The sequence below is a fragment of the Psammomys obesus genome, unplaced genomic scaffold (assembly GCF_907164565.1).
Source record: "Psammomys obesus unplaced genomic scaffold, mPsaObe1.curated_primary_1811, whole genome shotgun sequence".
Lineage (NCBI taxonomy): Eukaryota > Metazoa > Chordata > Mammalia > Rodentia > Muridae > Psammomys > Psammomys obesus.
The window spans coordinates 1,855,217-1,869,523 of record NW_026596225.1 but is presented as its reverse complement, the minus strand read 5'-3'; the positions used below and the strand labels follow the sequence as shown (position 1 = coordinate 1,869,523).

General features: G+C 40.4%; 1 protein-coding gene across 1 annotated transcript in view; it reads left to right on the top strand.

Moving 5' to 3' along the window:
- The first annotated feature begins 1,036 nt into the window (after window positions 1-1,036).
- Window positions 1,037-14,307, top strand: part of Alkbh8 (alkB homolog 8, tRNA methyltransferase) — a 46,866-nt gene continuing 33,595 nt past the window's right edge. The window contains exons 1-5 of the mRNA XM_055595858.1: window positions 1,037-1,159; window positions 7,098-7,233; window positions 10,786-11,023; window positions 11,582-11,713; window positions 12,711-12,806. Of these exons, the coding sequence (XP_055451833.1) occupies window positions 7,105-7,233; window positions 10,786-11,023; window positions 11,582-11,713; window positions 12,711-12,806 (595 nt within the window). The 5' untranslated portion in view covers window positions 1,037-1,159; window positions 7,098-7,104. The remainder of the gene's footprint in view (window positions 1,160-7,097; window positions 7,234-10,785; window positions 11,024-11,581; window positions 11,714-12,710; window positions 12,807-14,307) is intronic.

The following is a 14,307-nucleotide window of genomic DNA, read 5'->3' as shown; positions in this document are numbered from 1 at the left end:
GCTCACAGCTATAGGCTTTAGAAGACATACAGGTTACACAGTTAGTCTGACCCTTTCATCTGGAAGAGTTTAGACCGAACACGGCCCGCTGACTGAGCCTCGCCTTTGCAGGGGGGGGGGGGGGGGGGGGGGAGGTAAGAGAGAAGAGAGGGGAGCAAGTTGACCAGGAGAGCTCCAGCAGGGGAGCCAGCCCAGAGGGAGGCCGAGAGCCAGGGTCCAAACACCTGCAAACGCAGGAATCAGAAAGGAGGGACCGGGAAGTGAAGACCGAAGGAATCAGAAAGGAGGACCGGGAAGTGAAGACCCGTCCCTGGGAGGTTTCGGGCAGGTAGTGTGCAGTGCTGGGAGGAACAGCAGGTACTGAGACGCCGGAAGAGCTGGCCAAGATCTGCTTTCGTATTTTAGTAAGCACTTCAGTCAGTCATTCGTCCCTAAGTCTTTGAGACTTAGCAATGTGGAGTTGGGTTAAAAAAAAAAAAATACAATTTGAAAGAGTACTGTTGCTGTTTTTTGTCAGGAGTCAATCTCATACTAGGGACATTTTTTTTTTTTTCTGTTTGACTAATTTTTCTGCCATTTAAACTTTATTTTGAAATGTCTTTCCTAAAACAGATCCAGTTTCTTCTGTTTTTGAGTTTCTACTATTTTATGTTTTATATTATAAAATCTAATTATAATTACGTGATTTACCTATCCAAAGCCCGTGCATTTTGATTGGTTGTGATCTTCTGTAATGGTCCCCATCTTTGACAAAGGTAAGTTCCCCTAACAAAGGGTGCGGACTACACTTACCTGTGCGTATTAGGTGAACTGTTAGCATGTATTAGGGAATGTGCTGGCTTAGTCATACAGCAGTGGTCGGTGCTACTCCAACGATTGCTATTCACACACATAAAACAGACCAATTTCCTGTTCCACGTAACAGTGCAGACACTTGGCCGAGAAAGGGTCAACAGAGAAGGAGGCGCCAGAGAGGGTTGTGGTAGCCCCGTGGGCTCATGGGAAATGTAGTGCAGTCGCCTGCAATATGGCGGCGCCCAGGTGAGGGGTCGTGAGAGCACTTGTAGGCTGCGGAGGGGCAGGCTGGCGAGAGACAAAGCAGGCGGGTGGCGAAAGTCGCTGGCGAGGAGAAAGACAGCATCCCTGGCGAGACAGAAGGGTATGGCGCCTTTTATTGGCGGGGTGGAGGATCGCGGCCCGCGGCTCGCGCCTGCCGTCGCTCTGCTCTGTCCGACTGGCGCGCCCACCTAGGCCGCGCGGGGTGCGCTGTGGGCCGGGAAGTCGGGGTGTTGGGGGCCCAGAGAGGGCCCAGGGTTGGTCTGTTTGGCGTGAGATGGGTGCCCAGGGGTGTCTGTGTTAGCTGCCTTTCGGGCTGGAGAACGGCCCTTGCTTCCCGTCGGCGTCAGAGCCGTGAGCTCTTCGCCCACGCATCTGCGCCTTCAAGCGCTGTCTTCGATCAGTGCTGCTTCGCGCGTGGGTGGCGTCAGCCTGGGGTTTGATGGATTTCGCCGAACGTCTGTACCCGGCTCTGTGCCAGCTACCCAGCACTGCAGACGAGTCTTTCTGACCCGACCACATGCAGGTTATTGGGGTGCACCTCTGGTGTTCTGGAAATCGTTGAAGATGGCTGCCAAAATTAGAATTCCGGAGAAGCGGAGTTTAGTAGCTAAGACGGCAAATTTTACTTGGCTTTATTTAAAAATAAATATATTTAATGAGTCGCTACTGGGTATCACATCCTGTTTAAGTACTGAGTGCTACCCGGTGAATATACAATCAAAACCACCACTTCATGTATTCACTTATGGAAGATAATAAACAACGAGTGTAAGAAAAATTACAATGTGTAATTCAGAAAGTTAGAAAAGGGTATGATAAATAGCGGGATAATGTGGGGTTTTTTTGTAATTGCTTAAAGGTTTTTTTCTTTTTTTTTTAAACTTATTTTTAATTTATGTATTTACATCCCGATCGTAGCCCCCTGCCTCCCCTCCTCCCAGTCACACCTTCTCACTCTCTTCCCCCTACCCTTCTCAGAAAAAGGGAGCCCCCACCCCAGCACATCGGGTAGCATAGGCAGTCCCTATGCTATTAGTGGGAAGTCATCAAAAAGCAGGCAGCAGAGTCATAGACAGCACCTGCTCAACCTTCTAGGGAACCCACACGGAGATCCATCAAACTGCCCATCATGTGTAGGGGCCTTGGTCCAGTCCATGTGTGTTCTTTGGTTGGTTCTTTTGTCTCTGTAAGCCTCCAGGGGCCTAGGTTAGTTGACTGCGTTGGTTATCTTGTGGCCCTCTGGTCTCCTCTGGCTCCTTCTGTTGCCCCCCAAACCCCCTCGTCCATAGGATTCTCTGAGCTCTGCCTAGTGCTTGGCCGTGAGTCTCAGCTCTGATTCTATAAGATCAGCTGCTATGTGGGGCCTTTCGGAGGACAGTAATGCAAGGTTCCTGTCTGTAAACATAGCAGAGTATCTTTAATGGTGTCAGAGGTTGGCTCTCCCATGAGGTGGGTCTCAGGTTGGGCCAGGCATTGGTTGGACATTCCCTCTGTCTCTGCCCTATCTTTATCTCTACATATTTTGTAGGCAGGGTAAATTTTGGATCAAAGGTTTTGTAGGTGGATTGGTGTTCCCCTCCCACCACTGTAAGTCCTGCCTGGCTAAAAGGTGTCCTCCTCAGTTTCCGTATCACCTACTGCTAGGAGGCTCAGCTAGAGTTATCCCCATAGCCTTCCTGGTGTCTACTTTGGCCCAGGTCTCCAGCTTGTCTCATAGATGCCCCTTTCCTCTGTTTCTCTTTACTCTTTTCTCTCCAAGCCCTCTTCCCTTCCCCTCCCCACAGTCCCCACATCTGACCCTTGCCCACTTGTTTCCCTCCTCACATCCTGTCCTACATTGTTCCATCTCTTCATCCTCTTCCTCTGTCTATTCCATTTTCCCATCTGAGTGAGATTCAAGGAGGGCCCCCCTTGGGCCGTCCGTGTTGCTTAGCTTCTTTGGGTCTGTGGATTGCAGTATGGTTATCTTTTGATATATGGCTAATTTCAGCTTATAAGTGAGCACATACCATGTGTGTCTTTCTGGGTCTGCATTACCTCGCTCAGGATGATCCTGTCTAACTCCATCCATTTGCCTGCAAATTTCATGGTTTTCTTGTTTTTAGTAACTGAGTAGTATTCCGTAGTGTAAATGTACCACAATTTCTGTATCCATTCTTCAGTTGAGGAACATCTAGGTTGTTTCCAGATTCTGGCTATTATGAATAAAGCTACCATGAACATAGCTGAGCAAATGCCCTTGTTGTATTCTAGAGTGTCTTTTGGGTGTATGCCCAGAAGTGATATATCTGGGTCTTGAGATAGTTTTATTTCCAGTTATCTGAGAAAGTGCCGGATTGATTTCCTAAGTGGTTGTACAAGTTTCCACTCCCACCACCAGCAGTGGAGGAGGGTTCTGCTTTCTTCACATCCTCAACAGCATGTGCTGTCACTTGAATTTTTCATCTAAGTCATTCTGACAGCTGTAAGATGGAATTTCAGAATAATTTTGAGTTGCGTTTCCCTGGTGACTAAGGATGTTGGGCATTTTTCTAAGTGCTTCTCAGCCATTAGCAATTCCTAGGTTGAGAATTCTCTGTTTAGCTCTGTATCCCATTTTTAATTGGATTTTTTGGTTTGTTTGTATTTAATTTCTCTATAGCCCTCTGCTGGATGTAGGATTGGTGAAGATATTTTTCCAATCTGTAGACTGCTGAAGGTTTTCAGTTTCATAAGGTCCCATTTATTAATTGTTGATCTTAGAGCCTATGTTGTTGGTGTTCTGTTTAGGAAGTTGCCACCTGTGCCAATGAGTTCAAGGCTGATACCCACTTACTCTTCTAATAGCCTAGTGTATATAGTTTTGTGTTGAGGTCTTTGATCGACTTAGATTTAAGTTTTGTGCAGGGTGATAAATATGGATCTATTTGCACTTTTCTACTTATAGACCGGCCATTGTATGATTTTGGATTTTTGTCAAAAACCAAGTGTCTGCAGGTATGTGGGTTTATTTCTGGGTCTTTGATAATTCCATTGATCCACCATTCTGTTTCTATGCCAGCACCATGCAATCTTACTCATGTGCTGTTACTGTACATGAGTAAGTGTAGTACAGCTTCAAATGAGGGATGGAGATGCCTCCAGAAGTTCTTTATTATACAGGGTTTATTTATTCTGGGTTTTTGTTTTTCCATATGAAGTTGATATTTGTTCTTTCAAGGTCTGTAAAGAATTGTGTTGATAGTTTGATGGGAATTGCAATGAATCTGTAGATTTCTTTTGGTAAGATGGCCATTTTACTATGTTAATTTTAAATAAATAAGGTAATTTGAATAGTTTATAAATTCAAAAAACATGAATGACGATATTTTCTCACCTATCTCTCTATTTTTCTTTCCTGCCAATTTCTGTCACTGATTTCTCAAATTTTAATAACATTTATATAATCTCAAGTCTTTTTTGATAGGAATTTAGGTTCTTTCTATTGTTTGCTGATAAGTTATACAGAAACATAAGAAAATTCACTTTATCTGTTTTACTTGATAATCTCTTTCTTTTTCTAATATTGTTTTTATTTTATGTGTATATGTATTGTCTGCATGTGTGTCTGTGAACCACCTGCATGCTTGGTGCCCAAGGAAGTCAGAAGGAGTCAGATCTCCTGGAACTGGGGTTATGGATTGTTTGAGCTACCGTGGATGCTAGGACTTGAACCCAGGATTTCTGGCAAAGCAGCCAGTGCTTGTAACCATTGAGCCATCTCTCCAGACATAGCTTTCTGTTTTCTAACTCAGAGATGCACACAGTACAATTGCCACTTTAAGTAGTATCCAACAAGATATATTGAGAATTACCTAGTATAGAATCTTTATATCTTCATACTCTCTTTACTAACAGAGAACATGCTCAGGCTGGAGGTAACTGGACTACTGTCATAGCTAGTATCCTAGAAAATAGTGACCTTACTCCTATCACAAGTAAGGAGCATCCAAGCAATTGTGCAGTGATCTTGATTCCTCTTTTCACATCTGAGTAATCTCTAAGGCCTATTGATCCTGTGTGAACTTTTCTTACATCCTTCTCCTCTCCTTGTTTCCTTTCCTTCTGTGCCTCCAGTGGAAATTAGGTTCACATTTCTGCTTGCCACAGGTGGATTACAGGTCTTCTCATTACTCACTATCCTACATGGTGTTCAACTAACCTGCCTTACCAACTGTACCTCCTAACATGTGCTATGTGTGCTGGGAAATTGAACTGAAGCCATTTTTTTTCTATACATAAATTAAAACTTGTAATTAGACTTTTGACTCTGCCCTATTTGAAATGTAATTTTATCTTACCCAGGCTCCTCCCTCAGAACCAGGCCCCTCCCAGGGAAGACCTGGGTAGGATGATCAATCCTCACTCAGAAAGGCAAATGGGATGGACATCAGAAAAGGGAGAAAACAGGCAACAGGACAGGAGCCTACCACAGAGGGCCTCTGAAAGACTCTATCCAGCATATGCTGAGACTCATAGCCAAACTTTGGGTAGAGTTCAGGAAATCTTATGAAAGAAGGGAGAGATAGAAAGAACTGGAGGGGACAGGAGCTCTACAAGGAGAGCAACAGAACCAAAACATTTGGTCACAGGGGTCTTTTCTGAGACTAATACTCCAACCAAGGACCATACATGGAGATAACCTAGAACCTCTGCACAGATGTAGCCCATGGCAGTTCAGTATCCAAGTGAGTTTCCTTGTAAGGGGAACAGGAACAGTCTCTGACATGAACTCAGGGGCTGGCTCTTTAATCATCTATCCCTGATGTGGGAGCAGCTATACCAGGCCACAGAGGAAGACAGTGCAGCCAGTCCTGATGAGACCTGATAGGCTAGGGTCACAGGGAAGGAAAGAGGACCTCCACTATCAGTGGACTTGGAGAGGAGCATGGGAGGAGATGGGGTAGGGAGGATGGAATTGGGAGGGAATGAAGGAAGGGGCTACTGTAACTTATAAGAAAAATAAATTAAAAAAGAAATATACTTTTATTTAAGTTTATTTTATTTGTTAACTTTGAAGTGTGCAGCATTGGACTAGAGGGTCAGTAAACAGTTGCTCTAAAACATTTATGCCAGCAGGGCATCATAGTGCACATTTGTAATCCCAGCACACAAGGCTGAGGCAGGACAGACATTGTGAGTCTGTGGTCAGCTAGGGCTACATAGTGATAAACTGTCTTAATAAACAAACAAAAAAAAAATGAGTATAAACTAGGCATGTGGGTATACACCCAGATTGGAGGGAAAGGGTAGGAATATCAGAAATTCAAGGTTATCCCCAGCCCTGTCAGAAGTTGGAGGCCAGCCTGAGATACTTGGGACCCTGTTTCAAAACAACAACAATCACAACAATAAAAAACAGGGAAAAAAGAAACCCTCAAATTATGCCTATATTTCATTATTGTTGCTGCTGGACATTTCTGTTTTCCATTTGTTTGTGATTATTTCACTGAATACCTCCTTTTTAAATGACTTCTAATTTGGAATCTTTCTAACCTTTGCAATTAATATTGGTTTTGTATTTTGGTCTCTAGTTATGCCACAAGCAACAGAAATAGCAGTTAATTATATGGAATATGCTATATTTTTTCATTGTTGCACATGTGTTTGTTTTGCTCAACTAACCGTTCTAAGTTCACACAAAGCCATACAGTGTATTACAGTTGTATGGCCAGTTCACGGAGGCCATCATAGGCATATGTACTCACTCTCTTGACATTTATCTATTCTTTTCACATGTTTCTTGGGCATGTAGTGTGTTCTGGCACTCCCACTCTCCCAGAATTTGCAGGTTATAAGCTAACAGATGCATAATCATGGATTGTGTTAAGTTCTGAAGTATTTTACTATTTTTTCATTTGTCTTCACTTTCCTAGGCTTTTGAAAAGGAAAGTAAGTTGTTCTTGTTTTTGTTTTTGTTTTTTTTTTTTTTTTTCACAACACGGAAATATTTGTAAACTATAGAATATATGAATAATTGTTCCTTCAGGGCTTTTAAGATTTATACTTTTTCTTCACAGTGTTACTATGAACATCAATCATAAAGGTGTTTTGAAACTCAATAAAATGGAGAAGAAGTTCTTGCGGAAACAGAGTAAAGCCAGGCATGTGTTGCTGAAGCATGAAGGCATCCAGGCTGTATCACATCCCACCCAGGTGACCTTAAAGTGCTGTTGTCCTTTGAATGTAGCTGCATCAATATGTTAAAGTATCGTGATAATACTGTCAAATATGGCTTAAAGCTGTAGTTGTTCAGTGGTGTGTTTCGCCCATAATCAATATACATGTAGTAGCATGTGCTGCCTTTGTGTGGTAGCCTAGTCTATAGCTTGGTTTCCTTCCTTCCTTCCTTCCTCCCTCCCTCCCTCCCTCCCTCCCTCCCTTCCTTCCTTCCTTCCTTTGTTAGTGTGGGTTAAACTAGAGCAGTGGTTTTCAACCTGTGGGTCACAGCCATCGGAAAACATATTTCTGACGGCCTTAGGAACCCCCAACCCTGAATTTATTTTTGCTGCTACTGCATAATTGTAAATCTACTCCTGAATGGTGTTTCAGTTCCTAAGACCATCAGAAGTGTGTGTTTTCCAGTGGTCATGACAAACAGTTTGAGAACTGCTGAACTAGAGCGTGCTGCAGGTATACATTAATAATAATGTTGTACAAGTCTTTTTAGTTGATAAAGCAAATTTAACATTCATTATTATCTTTAATTCTTTAAAAGTTCCTATGAGTTGGATGGGAAAACTATTATCTTGAGAGATTAATTTCCTCTAGTGTAAACTAGTAAGTGGTTGAATAGAAACCTAAAGGTCGATCTTCTATACCCTGATATCATCTTTCTTCTTTTCTTACCTTCCTTATGTTACAAAGTATTTTGATTATATGATATAAAATATTTTCATTAGTTCTTTTTTACAAAAACTTTTCACTTCCTGTTGACAGTAATTAAGTGAGATGATATGAGCTACTGTGAGGTTTCCTGAACTTTAAATTACAGCTCATTTTAATCCCTCACTGCATTCCATATTTAGATATGAGCATTAGTTTTAACCTCGGCTTTTATTTCTAAGCTGGGCATAATAAGGCATACCTAGAGCTTTTGGACTCTCAAGGCTAAGTCTGCTGTCTTTTACTAACTAATGAAGCGACTAATAGCTCTAAGTAGCCTCTGATCACTGGGAACAGCAAGGTATGCGTGGACAGGTGGAATTCAGCCATGGCTTTTGTTTTTCCTGAGAAAGGAAGTTGAGTTGATTACTATATTAGTTACTTCTATTATCACTACAGTAGAATATCTGACAGAGCAAGGAGGAAGGATTTATTTATTTATTTTTGCTTACAATTTTGAAACTACAGTTTATAATAACAGAAAATGGCATGATTGCAATACTGGCTCTGTCCTTCCACCGTCCTCCCCAAAGGATGTTCTATCACAACCATACCCACTTCTGATAGCAACTTGTCTTATTTAGGGCTGCTGTTGCTGCAACAAAACACTATGACCAAAAAGCAAGCTGGGAAGGAAAGGGTTTGTTTATTCAGCTTATATTTTCATAGCACTGTTCATCACTGAAGTCAAGACAGGAACTCAAACAGGGAAGGATCCTGGAGACAGGAGCTGATGCAGAGGCCATGGAGGGGTGCTGCTTACTGGATTGCTTCACCTTACTCGCTCAACCTCCTTTCTTATAGGACCGAGGACCACCAGCCAGGAATGGCACCACCCACAATGGGCTGGGCCCTCCCCCGTTGATCACCAATTGCAAAAATGCCTTACAGCTAGAGGCATTGCCTCAACTGAGGTTCCTTCCTCTCTGATGACTTTAGCTTGTGTCAAGTTGACACAAACCAGCCAGTACCATGGTATTCTTAATCATGTTGTATGAGAATGTGCATGAGAATAGGAAAAGGTACTTTGTTTCCTTTGTGTCTCTTACTCAGATTTAGGGAAAAATGGAAATGTTTTTGTAATGGTGGTCAAATATAATCAAATTGTTATGGCATTTTATTAAAAATACGGTATTGAATGAGGTCCATGGTGAAGCCATCTGAGAATAAATTTTATGCTGTTCAATGAAGTATTGAATTTATTATGATATAACTATATCCTTATACTTGTGTGTAAAATGGAGTTGGCTGCTCTCTATGGAAGACTTTTCTTTCTTGTTATCCAATTTAATAATAATTCTATTGTACCTTCCTAAAGGAAGGTTATAGATATCTTCATTTTGTGTAATAAAGTGAACAGTGATTTACTAATCTTAAACTTAATATAACTCAAGGAGCCAGTAAACTATTATACTGAGAACAAATGTGTCTTGTGAGCTGAGAATGGTTTTCAGATTTTAAATAAATAAATTAAACTGTTAAATAAATTAAACTGAGGTTGTGTTACAGAAACTAATATGACCTATATAACCTTGGAGTACTGTTTTAAGAACATTTTCAACTTGGTATAAATGATGACGTTGATAAGAGGACACCATCCCAGTGGGCAGTGGTGGCACATACCTTTAATCCAAGCACTTGAGGGGCAGAGGCAGACAAATGTCTGTCTGTGAGTTTGAGATTAGCCTGGTCTACAGAGCCAGTTCCAGGACAGCCAAGGCTACACAAAGAAACCCTGTCTTGAAACACCTCCCCACCCCATTGTACAGCATTCCATCTGCGGCTTCTTCTTTTTTTTTGTAATGATTTTACATGTAATAGGTTAGGTCAGTGAGATGGCTCAGTAGATAAAAGTCTGAGATCTATCCTTGGACTTTACATCGTGAAAGGAAAGAAATATTTCCAGAAATTTTTTCTTTAACCTTCACATGGGTACTGTGGTACACGCACTTCTGCACAGACACAAGATTTAGAAATAATTGGTGATAAATTGCATTAGCATTCTTTAACACCATGTAGGGGTTTTTTAAGTATTGGTAACTATTATAGTACTAACCATAATTATCAAAGTAAGATAGGACTCTCTCTTTCACCGCAGTCTATAAAGTAATAGGAAGTAAGCTTGCAACTTATAAAGGAAAAAGTTTGCTTGCAATATGGCTAAATTATTTTGACCGAATTAATTTCCTTAATAAGGAAGCTTTATGTTTTGTAAACCTGCAATTAATTTTTTTGATCCAGTTCCTTGATTGTAACTTTGGTAAACATGGCAAATGGTTATAGACAAAGTACGGTTCCAGAAGACTAACAGCAAAGGAATTTACACGTCGCTCCCTAGTCCCTCTGGTGAATAGCTCCCTGCTCTGTAAAGTGGGGTTCACATTACCAAAATAAGCTTACTTTGTTTTGAAGATTATGCTAATTGATTAAATAGGTAAAAGAACGTACAGCATTCAAAGTATCAAGGTGATTGCTGACCTCATGCTTCTCTCTATTCTTCATTCCTTTTTCTTTATGTTAAGTTAGGTTTCTGAACAGTAGGACATTATCTTTTAACTTAAAGTTTTAGTTATGAAGAAATGAATATATCACCCATACAACTATTTATATATAAATGTTTACAGCATAGGAATACTTCCCCCCAAAAATATTTAGTAATTTAGCAAATTAGTTTATATACTTTGTTTGAAGCTAGCAAACCAAATAACCAAAGAAAAGGAATCTATTTTAAATTGCATTATTCTAAAATAATAATATGCTTTCATTTTATTTTCAAATAAATAGGTTATTTATTCTTTTTTTTTTTTCTTTGCTTCTTTTAAGAGCCTGGTTGTTGCTAATGGTGGTCTAGGTAATGGTGTGAGTAGGAAGCAACTGCTTCTGGCTTTAGAGAAGTATGGACCTGTGGAAGCTCTCCTAATGCCACCTAATAAGCCCTATGCATTCGTGACATACGGAAGTATTGAAGAATCCAAGGAAGCCTATGCTGCCCTAAATGGAAAAGAAATCATTGATGACTTAGGGCAGAAGATCTTTCTGTACTTGAATTTTGTTGAAAAAGGTACCTCGATGTTAGCTTCCTTCAATTTACTTTATGTGTGAGTTTTCTTCTTACTGAGTCTGTATCAATTGTTCTTTGTGTGTAGGAGGGTGGTGGTGTGTGTGTGCGTGCACATACATGTGCTGATGTGCTTGCGTGTGCTGTGCCTGGGGAGGTCAAAAGTTTATGTGGGAATAGAGGAGCCTCTTCACTGCTGGTAGGAATATGGACAACAACTTGAAGTAGAATTCGGTGATGATAAGGTTTCTGTTCTCATTATGTACTGTCTTACTTTTTTTTTCTTTACGGCAGTTTCTACAGTAAATATTATGAAGCCTTATCTTGTAGTAAGCTTTAGAAAGCAACTCAGTTATGTACAGGGAAGACTCTGCTGAGGAGAACTGTAGAGCCTAAAGTGCTGTACAGCTCTGATCTTCATCTTTGTTTTTACATTTGTGGGGCCTTTTGGCATCCTTACTTCTGAAAATGACAATTAACAGCCTTTCAAACTGGAGCAGAATCTTTGTACTACAGGAGTTCAGGTTTTGTTCATGACTATCTTAATTTGTTTTCCTATAGCACAATGGAAAAAGCTGGGGCTTCAAGCCTTACCTCCAGGCCTGTTGGTGGTGGAAGAAATTATTTCTTCTGAGGATGAGAAAATGCTTTTGGAAAGTGTTAAATGGACAGGTGACACAAGCAATCAGAATTGTAAGTAAAATGTCCAAGGTCTGTAAATTAGATTGTTAGAAAATATCCTGTTCCTGCTCTTGATTCTGTTGTACACTGTAGCTTTACTGGCATTCCCCTATTTCTGCAAGATCACTGAAAGTAGTTTGGACCTAGTTGTAGGCAAGTTATACTGACAGTTTTTAGAAACAGTATTATTTATTACATTTGTATAGCGACCAGTTCTAAACTTCAGAGGAATAGCTTTTATTAGCCCTTCCACAGTTTGAAATATCTCAGCAGGTTATTCTTCAGTGACAAGTTCCTGAGGGGTTTGACCAGAGCATCAGAAATAATAAAGACAGGAAAGTTTGGGTCAGGAGGTCTTGCACAGGTTATGACTTATGCCAGGCAAGCTTATTAAGAAGTACAGCATCTTACATAGAGTTTACATGGGGAGATGGAACAGAGGAATCACAAAGTTAATCAAGCAGTATTGCACAAAAGAACACAGGGTATCCCACTGTGGTCAAGTGCTCAGAAACCCTGGGACTGATAACTACATCTCTTCAAGGGAGAAACGTCAGATTCCCAAGAACTGAAACCTTGTCTCCTTCACGGCCCTGGCCCAGGCCCCAGACTGGACCTTGTCACGTCTCCTTCTAGGCAAGGACACAGAGCTAATGTTCCTTTAATCCTTCAATCAAATCGGGCCTCTGAGAAAGCTGTAGATCACCCTAGTTCCCAACATCCAAGTTCTCAGTAGCACAGGATATCCCATAAGGATGAAGCTGCTCTGCCTCTTTTCAGATCATTAGCAGCTCTGGGAGTGGCAGTATATATACACATTTCTCTACTATTAATAGGTGAAACTAAGTGTTTTAAATACAACAATATTTATGATATAAACAAAATGGCTTGTTATTAAAACACTCATTTAGCAGTTAACAGAAGTTGCCATTACCTAATGTCTCCTCATAACGTTAAGTGAAATATGAAAGGTAGTCATTCTTTCAAAAAGTTTATTTTCTTTATACAGTTCAAAAGTCCTTAAAATACAGAAGAGTGAAGCATTTTGGTTATGAGTTTCATTATGAGAACAACACTGTGGATAAGGATAAGCCCTTACCTGGGGGTAAGTCCATATTAATGCACAGTCAATGCTGGCTTGGAAGGAAAGATGTGATACATTAAAGTCTGTTTCAGTTGAGGTTCCTGGCATATGTAGGTGAACTTTCAAGATGACTTGCTAAATTTGGAGCATTTTCATTTAGTAAGTGGCCCTATTTTATTGTAAAAGTTCAAACATACAGATGAAGTTGAAGTTCCTGTTTACTTTCACCCTCCATCTCTACTTCTTCCTGTTATAATTATGTGCTTTTATCAGTTTAGCACACATTCCTGCTCTTCATTTTTTTAAGAAGCGAGTTCATATCCAGCTGTGTAAGAGCGCTGTTCCATTATCCATTATACAGCAAGTGCCACTTCTACATGCAGTTTTTCTCTACGTTGTACCGTGGAGATCTTAAGTCATTATTCCTTTTACAGGTGCCCGGGTAGTTACCTACCTTAGACATTAGGGTTATTTCTAGTTTTTAGCGCTCACAAATAGCAATTTAGTGAATGTCTTGTGCGTGCCTCTTCATATGCTATGCAAGAGCTTGCTCAGCAGGCCTGCAAAGACGTGGAATTATTTCTTTTAGAGTGTAGGTTCGTCTAGCAGACAGACAGTGCTTCAAGTAGCTGGGCCAGGGCCTTCTGACACACGCCCTTCCAACATGCTGTACAGCTTTTCAGTGCACACTTTTCTATTCAGTAATTCAGTTGGCCACTTGTGTCCCTTTTCTATCTTTTTGTAACTTTTACTGGTTGTTGTTTTTTTATTGGGTTATAAAACTGATTAAATTATACTGGCAGTAATCATCTATTAGATTATATTTTATTTATTTATTTCTCTGTGTGTGTGTGTGTCTAAGAGAAGGAAAGGAGAGCCTTCAGCATTGTTCTTCCAGAGCTGCCATCTTATTTTGAGACAGGATGTCACTGGCCTTGAGCTCACCAAACAAACCAGTTTGGTTGTCCAGTTAACCTCAGTGATCTGTCTGCTTTTGCCTACATATATTTTACAACTGTGTGTTCTCATGCCCAGCTCTTTTCTGGGGTGTCTAATAGGTTCTTCGTGGATTGAACCATCTCCCAAATCTTAAGAGTTATTTTTTATGACCTTGATCATATTTAAGGCTTTCATTCATGGTGAAATAGCATTTATGACTCTATAATAGTTTTGCTTTAAAAGATATTTTTTTAAATGGTAATAATTTAAAATCTTTGAGGTAAATAAAATACTTTAAAAATTTTACAAAGTATTCAATTTAATTTAACATACAATCTACAGGTTGAGCCTCCCTAATGTGAAAATCCAAAATTCAGATTTCTCCAAAATCTAAAGGTGTTTGAGAGCTGACATGATGCTACCAGTGGAAAATGTCCACATTTAAACTCATGTGAGGGGCATAGTCAAAACACAAGTATACCAAAAATAAGATGTAAAACTGCCCTCAGCCTGTGGTATAGGGTATAAGTGAAACATTGGCATAAGGGCAATTCAATTTATATTGTTTTATTATCATTTTATA